The sequence below is a fragment of the Phaethon lepturus genome, unplaced genomic scaffold (assembly GCF_000687285.1).
Source record: "Phaethon lepturus isolate BGI_N335 unplaced genomic scaffold, ASM68728v1 scaffold16739, whole genome shotgun sequence".
Taxonomy (NCBI): Eukaryota; Metazoa; Chordata; class Aves; order Phaethontiformes; family Phaethontidae; genus Phaethon; species Phaethon lepturus.
This window is the reverse complement of record NW_010562922.1, coordinates 10,863-23,291: the sequence shown is the minus strand read 5'-3', so window position 1 is coordinate 23,291 and position 12,429 is coordinate 10,863. Positions and strand designations below refer to the sequence as shown.

Below are 12,429 nucleotides of genomic sequence, written 5' to 3'. Positions count from 1 at the left end.
TGAATCTAATGGGCCTCTACACTGAGGAAAACCTTAAAGCATGGCTTAATGAAGGACTCTGGAAAGGGTTAACGAGGACTAGGTCGCTGCACATGCTTGTCCAGTTTAATATTCAGATAATCCATTGGCTGTTATTTCTCCTGGACAAATCCTGAAATGCCTTCATAATATCACTATCCCTGACTGACGGTTATTTCTTTAAAATATGTTTGCTTAAACTTTTCAGTCAGAACAGAATTAATTTCTCCTCCTTTGTCCCTTCCTTTCCCGCCCTCCCCTCATTAAGCCTCCATGCCTTCCCTCCTCCAGTCCCAAGAGCCCTTCGGGTGGGAGATTTCCTTGGAGAGGGTTACAGAGCGCTACTTAAACAGTTTTCTATTCCCAGCCTTCGTCCTGCGGCTGGGTTGCGAATGCATCATTCAGTGCACGCAGGCCAGGCCACGCTACCCAGACAGCCCATCAAATTCTGCCTCTCACGTGGGCAGAAAATACCAAGGTACGCTTGTGATACAGAAAAGCAAGAAATTAAATTAGATGGGATTATACAGTAATAGGTGCCTCCTAAGCAAGCACTGGAAGCTTTCCAGAAGCTATTCTATGTCCTTTAAAGACTCTGTGCTCTAACACCTTCCTACCAGGGAAGGCAGGTGTTGAGGAGATAAAATCATACAGCCCTTACACAAAAAATTAGATCTCCAAACACCGAGGAGGTAAGTTTTCCAGGTTCTCTGGATTCTTTCTTTCCTTTTTTTTTTTGTTTGTTTCCTTTCTTCGTTTCGTTTCTTAATTTCCTTCGTTCTTTCGTTTTCCTTCCTCTTGAACAAATGTGAAAATACAAAAAGAAATTTTCGCTGAAGTTATCAAGTGCTTATGGCTATCTTTGGCTGGAACCATGCACAGAGCTAGTTCTGTAGTCCCAGATTTGGTTATTTTATTACTTTGTTTCCCATTAACCACCTGAGATTTTAGGGAAGAATGCTTGCAATAAGGTGATGGTGTTGAAATGTTAGCAGTCCACATTGTATTTATTTTATTTAGCAATTCATTGCATTATATCATATACCTCTAGTCCCTCCCTGAAAAGATACTTTTAGAGGTACGACATAACTTGTGGGAATCTTCTGCTGAATTAGTCATTCTAGTCATCCTCTCAGACTCAACAGAAAGCAATAGGCACCTCCAGCATGTAATTCATCACGTCTTGAAGTAGAGACCTTCGGCTGGCCATGAATTGCCCTGCAAAGGCAGAAAAAAGCGTGCATGTGACTGGCTCAGACACAGGCACCTACATGACCTGAGTCAATGAGATGGATGGAATGAGGCAGATGAATATATTGTAAAAAGCAATTTGGGCTTTACCAAAGGGCACACAGAGTAAAGCTGTCTGTTGTGAATGGGTTGTGTCTTTACAATCCTTAGAAAAATTATACACCTCGTTTTACTTTAGGAGTTTCTCACCTACTGTTATTCAGGAATATAGTTTTCCTTGATCATTTATCTCTTGGTCATTCCTTTCTGAACCACCGATCGCCTAAACACGACACGGGGACTGGTGGGCTTGGCTTCCAGTTCTGCTCTGGCCTAGATGGAGCCCAGCTATTTCTCTTCCACCGGATACTGCACAGCCATAAATTTTTTACCTATTTTGTCCTTTTATTTTGTGTAGAAATCTGGGTCAGTGCTAAGTGCAAAGAGGAGGGATGGAAAGGATCGTAACCTGATAAGACTAGGTAGAAATTGATATCACATTGTTCTTATTGATATTTTTTTCTTGGAGATATATCAGAAAAGGAATTATCCATGCAAATTTTACCCCCCTTCTTGAATATCTTTTGCCTACTGTTAGTACAGCTGTAAGCACAAGAAAAGTCCCTAACTTTCACAACTTCCTCTCTAGGCTTTACTTTTTGGGTTTGACAGCAATTTTGGTTTTCTCCATTTCAGTGTTTCCTGTGGATGCTTGATCAGTTTTTGCCTGCACAGGAGTTTCTGATTTTGCTGTAATTTTAAATAGGTGCTAGATAACTTGAATTAACTGAATCATTCCACAGATCTGCCCAGATCACCTGCAGAAACAGGGAAAACCGCTTGTGTTTTCATTGGGCAGGACTTGTAATGGTTGTTTTTAACAGCAGTTGACTGGGAATGTTTTGATACTAGGATGAATCCCACACAGTTGATAATTTCTTTCTAAAAGGTGCCTATTGGTTAAACTCTGCAAAGAGTTTAATCCAGTGTTTTCCAGGCTTTTTTGACCAAAAGAACTCTGATATCTGGGTGCGTAATGGCAAGTTGGTAACGTTAAGGACTAAGTCTTTTTAAAGATATAGATTATTTATTTACTAGTGACATGTACTGCTCCAGGGGCTATAGCTGGAACAGGCCAAACCAAAGCAGCCCCACAATCACACTGGAACGTGACCATGTCTGAAAAGAGGAACTCGAGGTGAATGCTCTGGCCTTGTCCTTAGCACACCAGTCATAGATCCAGCCCTTCAAAATCCTGGAGGACTAGGATGGAGGAATGTGTCACAGAGTGCACCCATCTCAGTGTGGTAAGAGCCACGGCTGAAGTCTTATGCAAGGAGAATTAAATACCTGGGCAGGCGGAAAAAAAAAAATACAACAAAAAAACGCACTTCATAAATTTGATACTAATCCTATGTGTTTCTTAGTCTGTATGCACTTCTGGTAAGGGATTCATTATTAATAATGAAAAAACCTGATGGATCATTTGTCTTTATTTTTCCACGTGCTTAGGCTGTGCATTGCATATTGCCGCCCAACTGATTAACATGGAGAACGCAAGCAGTGTGAAGGAATTCATTCTTCTGGGCCTCTCAGACAATCAAGGGGTGCAGAAAATATGTTTTGTGATGTTTCTGTTCTTCTACATGATTATTGTAGCAGGAAATCTGCTCATCGTTATCACTGTAAATAGCAGTCGACGTCTGAACTCCCCCATGTATTTCTTCCTCTGCTACCTGTCCTTTGTAGATATCTGTTACTCTTCTGTCACAGCTCCCAAAATGATTGCCGACTTCCTTGTTGAAAATAAAACTATCTCCTTTGTGGGTTGCATAGCACAGCTGTTTGGGGTACATTTCTTTGGCTGCACAGAGATCTTCATCCTCACAGTGATGGCCTATGATCGCTACATTGCCATCTGCAGACCTCTCCATTACACCTGCCTCATGACCAGGCGCGTGTGTGGCCGGATGGTGATCGGCTCGTGGGTGGGCGGCTTCGTGCACTCCATAGTGCAGACTCTTCTAACCACTCAGCAACCCTTCTGTGGCCCTAACATAATTGACCACTACTTCTGTGATGTCCACCCCCTACTACAACTGGCCTGTACCAACACCTACGCTGTGGGCATCATTGTTGTTGCCAACAGCGGAATGGTAAGTCTGAGCTGTTTCTTCATCCTGGTCATGTCCTATGTTGTCATCCTGGTTTCCTTGAAAACTCAAGGGTGGCACAAGGCCCTCTCCACCTGTGGGTCCCACATCACTGTGGTGATTCTGTTCTTTGGGCCATGCACGTTCATGTACATACGTCCGTCCAGCAATCTGTCAGAGGACAAGAGCCTGGCACTGTTTTACACTGTCATCACACCCATGCTGAACCCACTCATCTACACGCTAAGAAATGAGGAGGTGAAGAGTGCCATGAGAAAACTGTGGAGTAGGAAAGTGGGAAGTGAAAATGGAAAGGTGTAGAACTGTGGTAACATTTCCAAAGGATCAGAGAAAATCAAGCATCTTTCACTATAATTTCTTTTGTGAAAATTCCCCAAGAATGGCCTTTCAAAGAAAACCTTGCTGTTAGCTCCTGTTTTAATTAGGAAGACACTGAAGGTTCATCTTTTGATTTGAAAGACATTGTGAACTCTATCAGGCAGGCATTCCCCTTCTATTCTCTTGTCAACCAAGCCTGGGGCTCCTGTGCACTAACTGAACACCAGTGTTTAAATAAATACTATCAAAAGTACTGAAAATGTTGTTTAGGTAGAGCATCCTGTTACTCATGTATAAACTTTCCAACAGTCTCCATCTGCTCTGTAACCCATTCGGCTGGGAAAGAGAGGACTATGGTCACCTGCTGCTGGAAACAGAGGCCCCTTTCTGCTTGCAGTAAATGCCCTTTTATGAGAACCACATTGTGGTATCTTGAATCCATGGGTTAGCAATTAAAAACCTGATATTAGGTGCTAGTTGGGTCATTTGCTGATGCAGGTGACAGGAGGGGAAGCTTCTCCCCTTCCCCTGCCAGTGCAACAAATCCTTTCTGCGGTGTTCAAAGTCAAGTCGAGTGGGGCTTTGAGCAACCTGATCTAGTGAAAGGCTTCCTTGCCCATGGCAGGGGGTTTGGACTAGGGGATCTTCAAAGGTTCGTTCCAACCCAAGCTGTTCTATAATTCTACCTACTTCATCTGTCACTGATGCCATCCTTCCAACCATGTCCCCTATCCTCAGACTCAGTTTTTTTTTTAATGTTTAGACTAATACAGAATCATAGAGCTAAAGAAAGACACCTTGCTGACTGTACGAAATGAAGTAGTCACCCAAGAAGGTGTTTGGAGGCATAATTTCATGCATCAATGGGAAAAAAAAAAATTGTTTAGGAACTATTCCAGTACGCAAGACAAATTCCAGCCCAAGAGAGCACATTTACACACCCACATGAGGGAAGAAGCGTGTTTTCCATGTGAACAGCTGGTACACCTACTATTGCAGGAGGGAAGAGAAAAAACATCAGGATGAAAGACCAAATCAGCGCAGTGCTAGTCAAAGCTGACACAGGGTGATAAGCTATAGCAGCTCAGGGTCTCCACCTGAGGAGCTACAATGAGACAAGAGACCCTAGCCCTTACCTTGCCGGCAGAAACCCACCAAATCAGCTGAGTGAGGAAGGAAAAGACCTGCTCGGTACCATCCAAAAGTAATTTAAACACTTTTATTTCTTACATTCCTTATAAACTCCTGCACCTATATTGCACCTTAAGATGAACTTAAGTAGGATTCAAGGTTACAAGGTGTTCCCAGCCCAAGCTAGGGCTTTTAACTGTATATATATGTAAAATTTTATATATCTATGTAATAGTCTTTTTTTAATGCGTTAGGGGTGAGCACCAGGGTTTTTCTGGAGGTCTCACTTCTGGGTGCTGCTGGGCAAATACTTGACCATAGCTTATGGAAGGTGTCACTGAAAACAACATTAGGCTCCATAAGGATTCTTATAACAACTTACTACCTCGGCTAAAGAATTGTTTCTGTGTTTTGCATTACCTCACTAAAAATACCTGGTAAGCAGTGAGGACTAACCATAAACCTTTCTAAATTTTTGGAGTAATTTCCTGTTCCACTTCTTGTTTCAAATTTGTATGGCAGTCGACTAAGGGATAGCAGTCTAGAGCACAGCGGTCATATTTTTTTGTGCTGTTAACATGCAATGGTAAGAACAAGCTAATAAGAAATAACGCATCTGAGAAATATTAGCTTAGGACAGAAAACAGAATTCATATAAATGACCTGTGTAAGAGATATCTTTATTTCCAGAATGTTTGATTGCAAAGGTAAGGTGAATATAAACCTTGCAAATGGCCAGGTGTGGTGTTTATTTGAACCAGAAATGCTTCCAGAAGAAATACATGTCCAAGAGTAAATAAAGTCTATTTATCTGGGCAGCATTAAAAAGCCAGCCAGCAAACAAACAAGCAAGCAAACCCATGCGCAACGTAACAGTCTAAATGACCACGCTCCAGCATCACCCTCCAGAGACTACCCTAACAGATATCCCACTTTTAGCTCCTTGTCCGCTGATGATTTCTGACAAAACTTCGTATGCCTCTGGGATCTCATTACTTCCGATAGTCTTGTGCTTCTGCTGTGTGATTTACCTTAAATATTTCTGCTACGATTTCCCCGTCTTGTGAGAGAGAAGTGTTCTTGTAGGTGCTCTTGGAAGGTGCTTTTTGCAGAATGCGAAATGCAGATGGAGAGTCAGGCTTTTCGGCTGCTGTAGGTTTCAGAATTGGCAGAGGCACGGGCTGCTTTCACGACATCGAAGCGGCAACTCGCAGCCGAGACATTCTGATAACACCACCTAAAGCGGTTGGAGGAGGTCATCAGAGGAGGAATAGCAAGCAAACTCTCAGAGACTGGCAAATACGAACTGTGTAAGTTTTCTGACATCGTTCCTTTGTTTTGTTCCAGCGTGACTGAAATCCCACCTTTGAAACCAGGCGTTTCTGGTGAGTGACTTTTGTGAGGTCCATTTTATGAATTAGAAAAACCTCAGTCACAGATTTTTCAGCCTTTGTTTTAGTTGGTGTCTTATTTGTTTTTTTCCCCAGTTATATGCCGTTTCCAGGAAGATCTGGCAAAAGGGTGTTGTCAGTGTTACAGGGAGGACTCGGGAGCTGATGACAGCACTTCCTACGTGCTCAGCCTTACGTTGTCTGAGCTGGCCATGTCAGGCAGCAATGGTCACAACACACCCACTTTGGTCTTCCCCGCAGTGCTTTCCCCCTGCTCGTGGAGGGGCATGGAGACAGAGGTGGAGACACTGAAGACCCTTTCCTCTGCTGCCCCAGTTGGGGAGCAGCGGTTTGGTGAGGCAGAGAGCTCAGGAGAAAGAACTGAGTGTCCGGTGATTGTCAGATAGAATTCAGACCTCAAAAGGCTTGTTGGTGTCACAGACAAGGTTATTACACATTTGCCACCTCTATCTTCATGTATAAATCGCACACCTGTGATACTTTTGTGCTGCATGGGAACGCGGCAAAGGTGAATTCACGGGTGTTTGTGAGTAAAGGCAGGTCACCAGCGGTGCGTTCATTACCCCACTGTCACTACAGGTGTATTTATGAGGTGTTCCACACTAAGTCCAGGACTGGGTGAGGTATGCAAACCCCTGCTAATGCACCATTAGTGCAAATCAGCTCCAGATTATTTCCTTCATGTACTGTAAGAAAGGCTGTCCAAGAAAACACTGGCCAGCTTTTTTTGTGACTGAACTTATTCGGGTCTAGCACAGTCAGAGAGATAATAATAAGTAGTTGCAATTCTTTAGAGGACTGAAAAGGAAAGTACAACCACTGCTGTGGACCTTCCTCAGGCCATGATGAAAGTGTTGAGACTTGAATTATAGCCACACTGTCTCTTGTGGTCAACTTTTATTTCCAAATCAACATTACAGGGTAAAAGTGGGTCTTAAGGGGATATGGTAATTAGCTGTCTTTTTTTAAAGAGGCAAAGGTGAGAACTAGGACTCTTGATGCTATTATTTCTACTACCCTCTTCAAATAAATAATCTGAGCTTGTTATTATGCATGTCAGTAATACATTCTGATTTGGATATCACCTGTTATTCCTTAAGGGAAGCATTGACTTTAAATGGAAACTGTCACAAAAAGACAGCAAAGGAAATACGCTTGATATTTAACATACCAGTTGTCAGTATGTATGTGTACTGGTAATGTCCCATGTCTAAATGCCATAGCTGGTGTCTTTTCTGTGCTTCAGGTCCTGTCTACATGGTGTCTATGGAGAACAAAACCAATGTGACGGAGTTCATCCTCCATGGACTGACACAAGATAAGAGAGTAGCAAAAGTGTGCTTCTTGTTATCTTTAGTCTTCTATGCCACTATCATTTTTGGAAACCTGCTTATCATCATTACTATAAAGACAAGTGAACAGCTGAACTCTCCCATGTACTTCTTCCTAAGCTACTTGTCTTTTGTAGACATCAGTTACTCTACTGTCACAGCTCCCAAACTCATGTATGACCTTCTTGTTGAGAAGAAGACCATCTCTTTCGTGGGCTGTATAGCTCAACTGTTTGCAGGCCATTTCTTTGGGTGCACAGAGATTTTTCTTCTCACAGTGATGGCCTATGATCGTTGCATTGCCATATGCAAGCCGCTTCATTACACAAATATCGTGAACAAGCATGTCTGTGGCTGGCTGGTGGCAGCTTCTTGGGTGGGAGGCTTTGTACACTCAGTGGTGCAGACCCTGTTGCCCATTCAGCTACCCTTTTGTGGGCCCAATGAGATTGACCACTATTTCTGTGATGTTCACCCTTTACTGAAGCTGGCCTGCACTGACACCCACATCACTGGTGTCACTGTGGCCGCTAATAGTGGTGTGATTTCCCTGATCTGTTTTGTTGTTCTTGTTGTGTCGTATGCTGTTATCTTGGTTTCTTTGAGGACACACTCTTCTGAAGGGCGTCTCAAAGCGCTCTATACATGTACTTCCCACATCACTGTTGTAGTTCTGTTCTTTGGGCCATGCATTTTCATCTATATGCGCCCTTCCACCACCTTCTCAGCAGACAAGATGGTGTCTGTGTTCTACACCATCATCACGCCTATGCTCAATCCCTTGATCTACACCCTCCGAAATGAAGAGGTGAAAAATGCCATGAAAAAGTTGTGGAGCAGAAAAGTGAAGAGGAGTGAGAAATGAAACAACACAGTGCATGTTTGTAAGATGATGTGAGCTTAAGAAACCATGGGGATAGAAAGAGAAGTGTTCAGGAGAGACTTTTCAGTAATGTTCTGTTTTTAGCACAGCTGTTCAGAATAGGGCTGACACTAAATTCAAGGTTTTATGTAACTCATCTCCTTCGGAAGCTGTCAGTCAAAAAGATGTGAGGTTATTGTCAGCCACCAAGCCTGAGCATTGAGGGTGGTATTGTGGCACTTGTCGTCAGGCTCCTCATAGCTGGCTCTTGGGTATTTGTCTAGGCTTCTCCCAGCATTAGGAGAAACAACGAAGTATTTTGAGAGGTTGTTCTTTCCTACTACGTCCTAAAAGCTTTGGGGAGTTGCATCTCCTTACATTTCTGCACAAAGGACTGATGGTGGTACCCAGCTTCTAACAGTAAATAAACCTTTCAGTACGGCACAGCATTGGTAGATTTTATCTCACACATTTTGATGTGCTATCATGAGGTGCCCACAACTGAGCAAGCCGCTAAGGAAAGTCAGCAGCCTTTGGGCGGACAGGACTCATTTCACGGTAAAATAGGACCATGAGAGAAGTAGGAGGTTATATTAGGTCTCTGCATGACAGGGAGAGATGGCAGATTGTGCTGAAGCAAATAAATAACCATCAATATGTAAATATTAAAAATGTTTTCCAGGCAGAGCATCCTATTCGCTAGAGCATGAACTTTCTGTCAGACAACGTGCAGCTACTCTGTAGCCCATGCAGCTGGGAAACGGTGGCCCAAAGTGTTTGCAAAATCGATTGCTGCCTGCTGCTGGAAGCAATCATACCATTCTGGCTTGCGGTAAATGCCTTGTTGTGAATACGACATTGTCATACACTGAATCCACGAGTTAGCTATTAAAAAGCTGCTACTATGTGCAAGTTTGGTCATTTGCTGATGCGGATAACAGGAGGGAAAGCTTCTCTCTTTCCCCTGCCCCTGCAATTTCCAGTAATAATAATTACTATTATTATAGCTTAACGTCAGTACCATGATTCAAAAGCTCACCAGGCTAATAGCTAAAAGCTTTCCTACGACGGTGAGTCTCAACATTCCCATTTTTATGTATTTGGTACTTCCCGGTGAATGTGCTATCTGCTTCAGTTTTGTCTTCCTTCCTGCTCCTGGTTCCTCAAACACTCATAATCTAATCTGTCCAATGACAAAAAATGTAAGACACGTAAATTAATGCCCAGGTCCAAAACCCCCTAAAAACTAGGTACTATAAACCTAAAATTATGGCTATTCTTGCTTGGATCAATTTCATTTAAAGGAGTCCTGCTTTCCGAGACCTTATGTCATATAAAACCTTTATAATCTATCAGGGCAGCAATCCAAGCACGGCTATAGACCATAGACACTGACTGATCCACAGTCCAGTGGAATTATCAGGATAGTTTTCATAGCTTAATTTACACACTGGATGAAATTTCATGTTTTGGCCAGTACTGCAGGGATATTACACTAGTATTATCTAAGGGATAGGTACCTCCGTGGAAATAGGAGAATTAAATATTTCTCCATACTGAAATACAACCAAGTTCCTAGTTGAACACAGAAAACATTCCTCATCTTCTTAAGAACATTATTGTCTGGTTGACCTTCTCCTCAGCCATTTCCCGTATGGAAATGTAGAAATGGCCCTAGAATCTCATGACTCTTGGCAGTGCTCTTCTACTGCCAATTGACTGACTGTAGTCAAGGCATGATTTTTCTAAAAACTTCTATTGGTACTAATATTTTGTGAAGGGAAGCAGAGGAACAGGATGTCCTTAAAATAGTTGACAACTCACTCGTTTTCTTGAAGGCAATTGATGACACATGGAAATGAAATACAGCGATTAGTCCTTGTTACATTATGATGGTAGTAAAATTAGAAGTAAAACATCACTACTTGGACAAAGAATTTTTATAATTTCTCCATATTTCCAGATAGAACAGGAAGAGAAACAGGTAGCAATGACTGATAGAAGAGGAAGGTTTATCTTCCTTGCTGTTAGGGGCTAAAACCAGGTATGTAGTCACCAAGATTTCCTTTTTAGATTTCCAGGTTCTTCCTCACTGGAAGAGGCTACCCCTTTCACCTCCTGAAGATGTAGCAGAAATGGCCATAAAATTCAGTAATCGCATTTCTTCTTTTTCTAGATTGCATGCTTTCAGAGACTAGTTTCCAGTCTTTAAAGTTCATGCCCGCTGGTGGGTTTACCTTGGCTAGCTGCTGGATGCCCACCCAGCCCCGCTCTCACTCACTGCCTGCAACAGGACAGGGGGAGAAAATGAGATAAAAAAGCTTCTGGGTTGAGATAAAGGTAGGGGCACCTCTTACCAATTAACCCCACGGGCAGACAATCAGTTCACGCTGATTTGAACCTGAGCCATAGTTCTCAGCAGCATATCACCACTGACACCTTTGGTCTGCCCAGACCTTCCTTTGGCTTGGGGAATGAACACTCGTTTTAGTTTATCTTTATATCTCATACTGATGAGGCATTGATCCGGTCTATCCCTGAGTGACTGCAGTTTCCCACCAATGCTACCTGCTCTAGTTCTGCAGCTTCTCTGATCTCAAGCACCGCTTCCTGGCGCCTGACACTGTCTCAATGCAGGGATTGGTAGTATAACCCTACATTTATGTTTTTACTACTAGAGACTTGTTTTTTCATACAACGGGCTTCTGAGTGCTTAGAAGTGCGTGGTGTCTTTTCCTCTCTTTATCAACCCTCAAGACTCCATGCACAGAAGGTTATTGAGCAAGTTGGCATGCTGTTACACACCAAGGGACCCAGCCACCAAAACTGTTTAATAAGGCCCTTGGGTAGCTGCTTGGAGTTTTGTAATGACACAGTTCTCACAGGTCCAACTCCACTAATGGAAAACTATCTTTTGCCCATGTTGAGTACCCAGTATGTACAGGAGTATTTATATGTTGTGCTGGGATGGGATGACTTTAGAGAGAAGGAAGATGCGGGAAATAAAGAGTTCAGAAAACCGTGGAGGTGTTGCCTCATTGAATCTTTCCGTCTAAATGATAGACGGAAAATGGGACATTGATACCATCACTGTCAAATTTGCCTGTAACATGTCAGGATAAGAAAAATCACTTGAAAACCTCCTGAAACAATTTTCTGTGCAACAAGAAACTTAAAGAAGAGCAAGGATATGGCAATTACAAGCAGGAGGAAGGAGAGTGGAACAATGCCCTGACGTGTCGGATGAATAACTTGAAACAGATTTGGAGTGAATGATTTAAAATGTTTTCAGACAACAAACGCTGTGGAGTTCTGACTTGAAACTTCATGTTGTATCAACATTTAGTAACTTGGTACAGTAGGATACTTTTTTCCTCTCCTTTGCTTATGTTCTTCATATCAGCCATGGCATATTACAGCACGTGTGTGTGGTTGTGTTTGTTTATGTGAAAGGCAGAGAAAAATGCTTGGTAATCTGTTGAAAAAAATACAGAAAGATTTAAATACTACTGTGACACTTTGGTCATTTGGATCCTTCAAGGCAGCTTCATTTAATGTTGATTGCGTTGTAGACATCTAGCATGGGGCAGGGATTGTCTCTCCATTTATACTCAAGGTCAGATGTACTGTCTTCCATGGTATAAGTCATCTCACTGTAGTGTAATGATCTAACCAAGGTAAACTGAGTCATGCCTTTAAGGTGTTTATTCCTCTCCATTGCCCATACGTGGAACCAGAGCTCAAACTGTGATGCCTGTTCTGCAGGTCTCTGTCTAGTACAATGTCAGGGATTGCTACAGACCTCTCTGCAGCTGTGCTAGCCCTGGAAGAAAGACTACCGAGCCCTTGGGAGAGGCGGAGAGGAGAAAGTGGGATCATTGTTAAAGTAGTGTTGTGATTTGCAGACGTATATTCTGAATTATGCATCAAGCAAACCTGTTTGATGGGAAAGA

At 42.6% G+C, this 12,429-nt stretch overlaps 2 protein-coding genes across 2 annotated transcripts; both read left to right on the top strand.

Moving 5' to 3' along the window:
* Positions 1 to 2,795: 2,795 nt before the first annotated feature.
* On the top strand, positions 2,796 to 3,722 carry LOC104626510 (olfactory receptor 4S2-like). Its single transcript, XM_010294450.1, has one exon. It carries the CDS (start codon positions 2,796 to 2,798, stop codon positions 3,720 to 3,722), a length of 927 nt encoding a protein of 308 aa, XP_010292752.1.
* Positions 3,723 to 7,549: 3,827 nt separating this feature from the next.
* On the top strand, positions 7,550 to 8,479 carry LOC104626509 (olfactory receptor 4S2-like). The gene has a single exon (XM_010294449.1). The coding sequence runs from the start codon at positions 7,550 to 7,552 to the stop codon at positions 8,477 to 8,479; it is 930 nt and encodes a 309-aa protein (XP_010292751.1).
* The last annotated feature ends 3,950 nt before the right edge of the window (positions 8,480 to 12,429 follow it).

What these genes read in the sequence shown, in the direction of transcription:
- LOC104626510 (XM_010294450.1), top strand. Translation starts at nt 2,796, where the DNA reads ATGGAGAACGCAAGCAGTGTGAAGGAATTCATTCTTCTGGGCCTCTCA.
- LOC104626509 (XM_010294449.1), top strand. Translation starts at nt 7,550, where the DNA reads ATGGAGAACAAAACCAATGTGACGGAGTTCATCCTCCATGGACTGACA.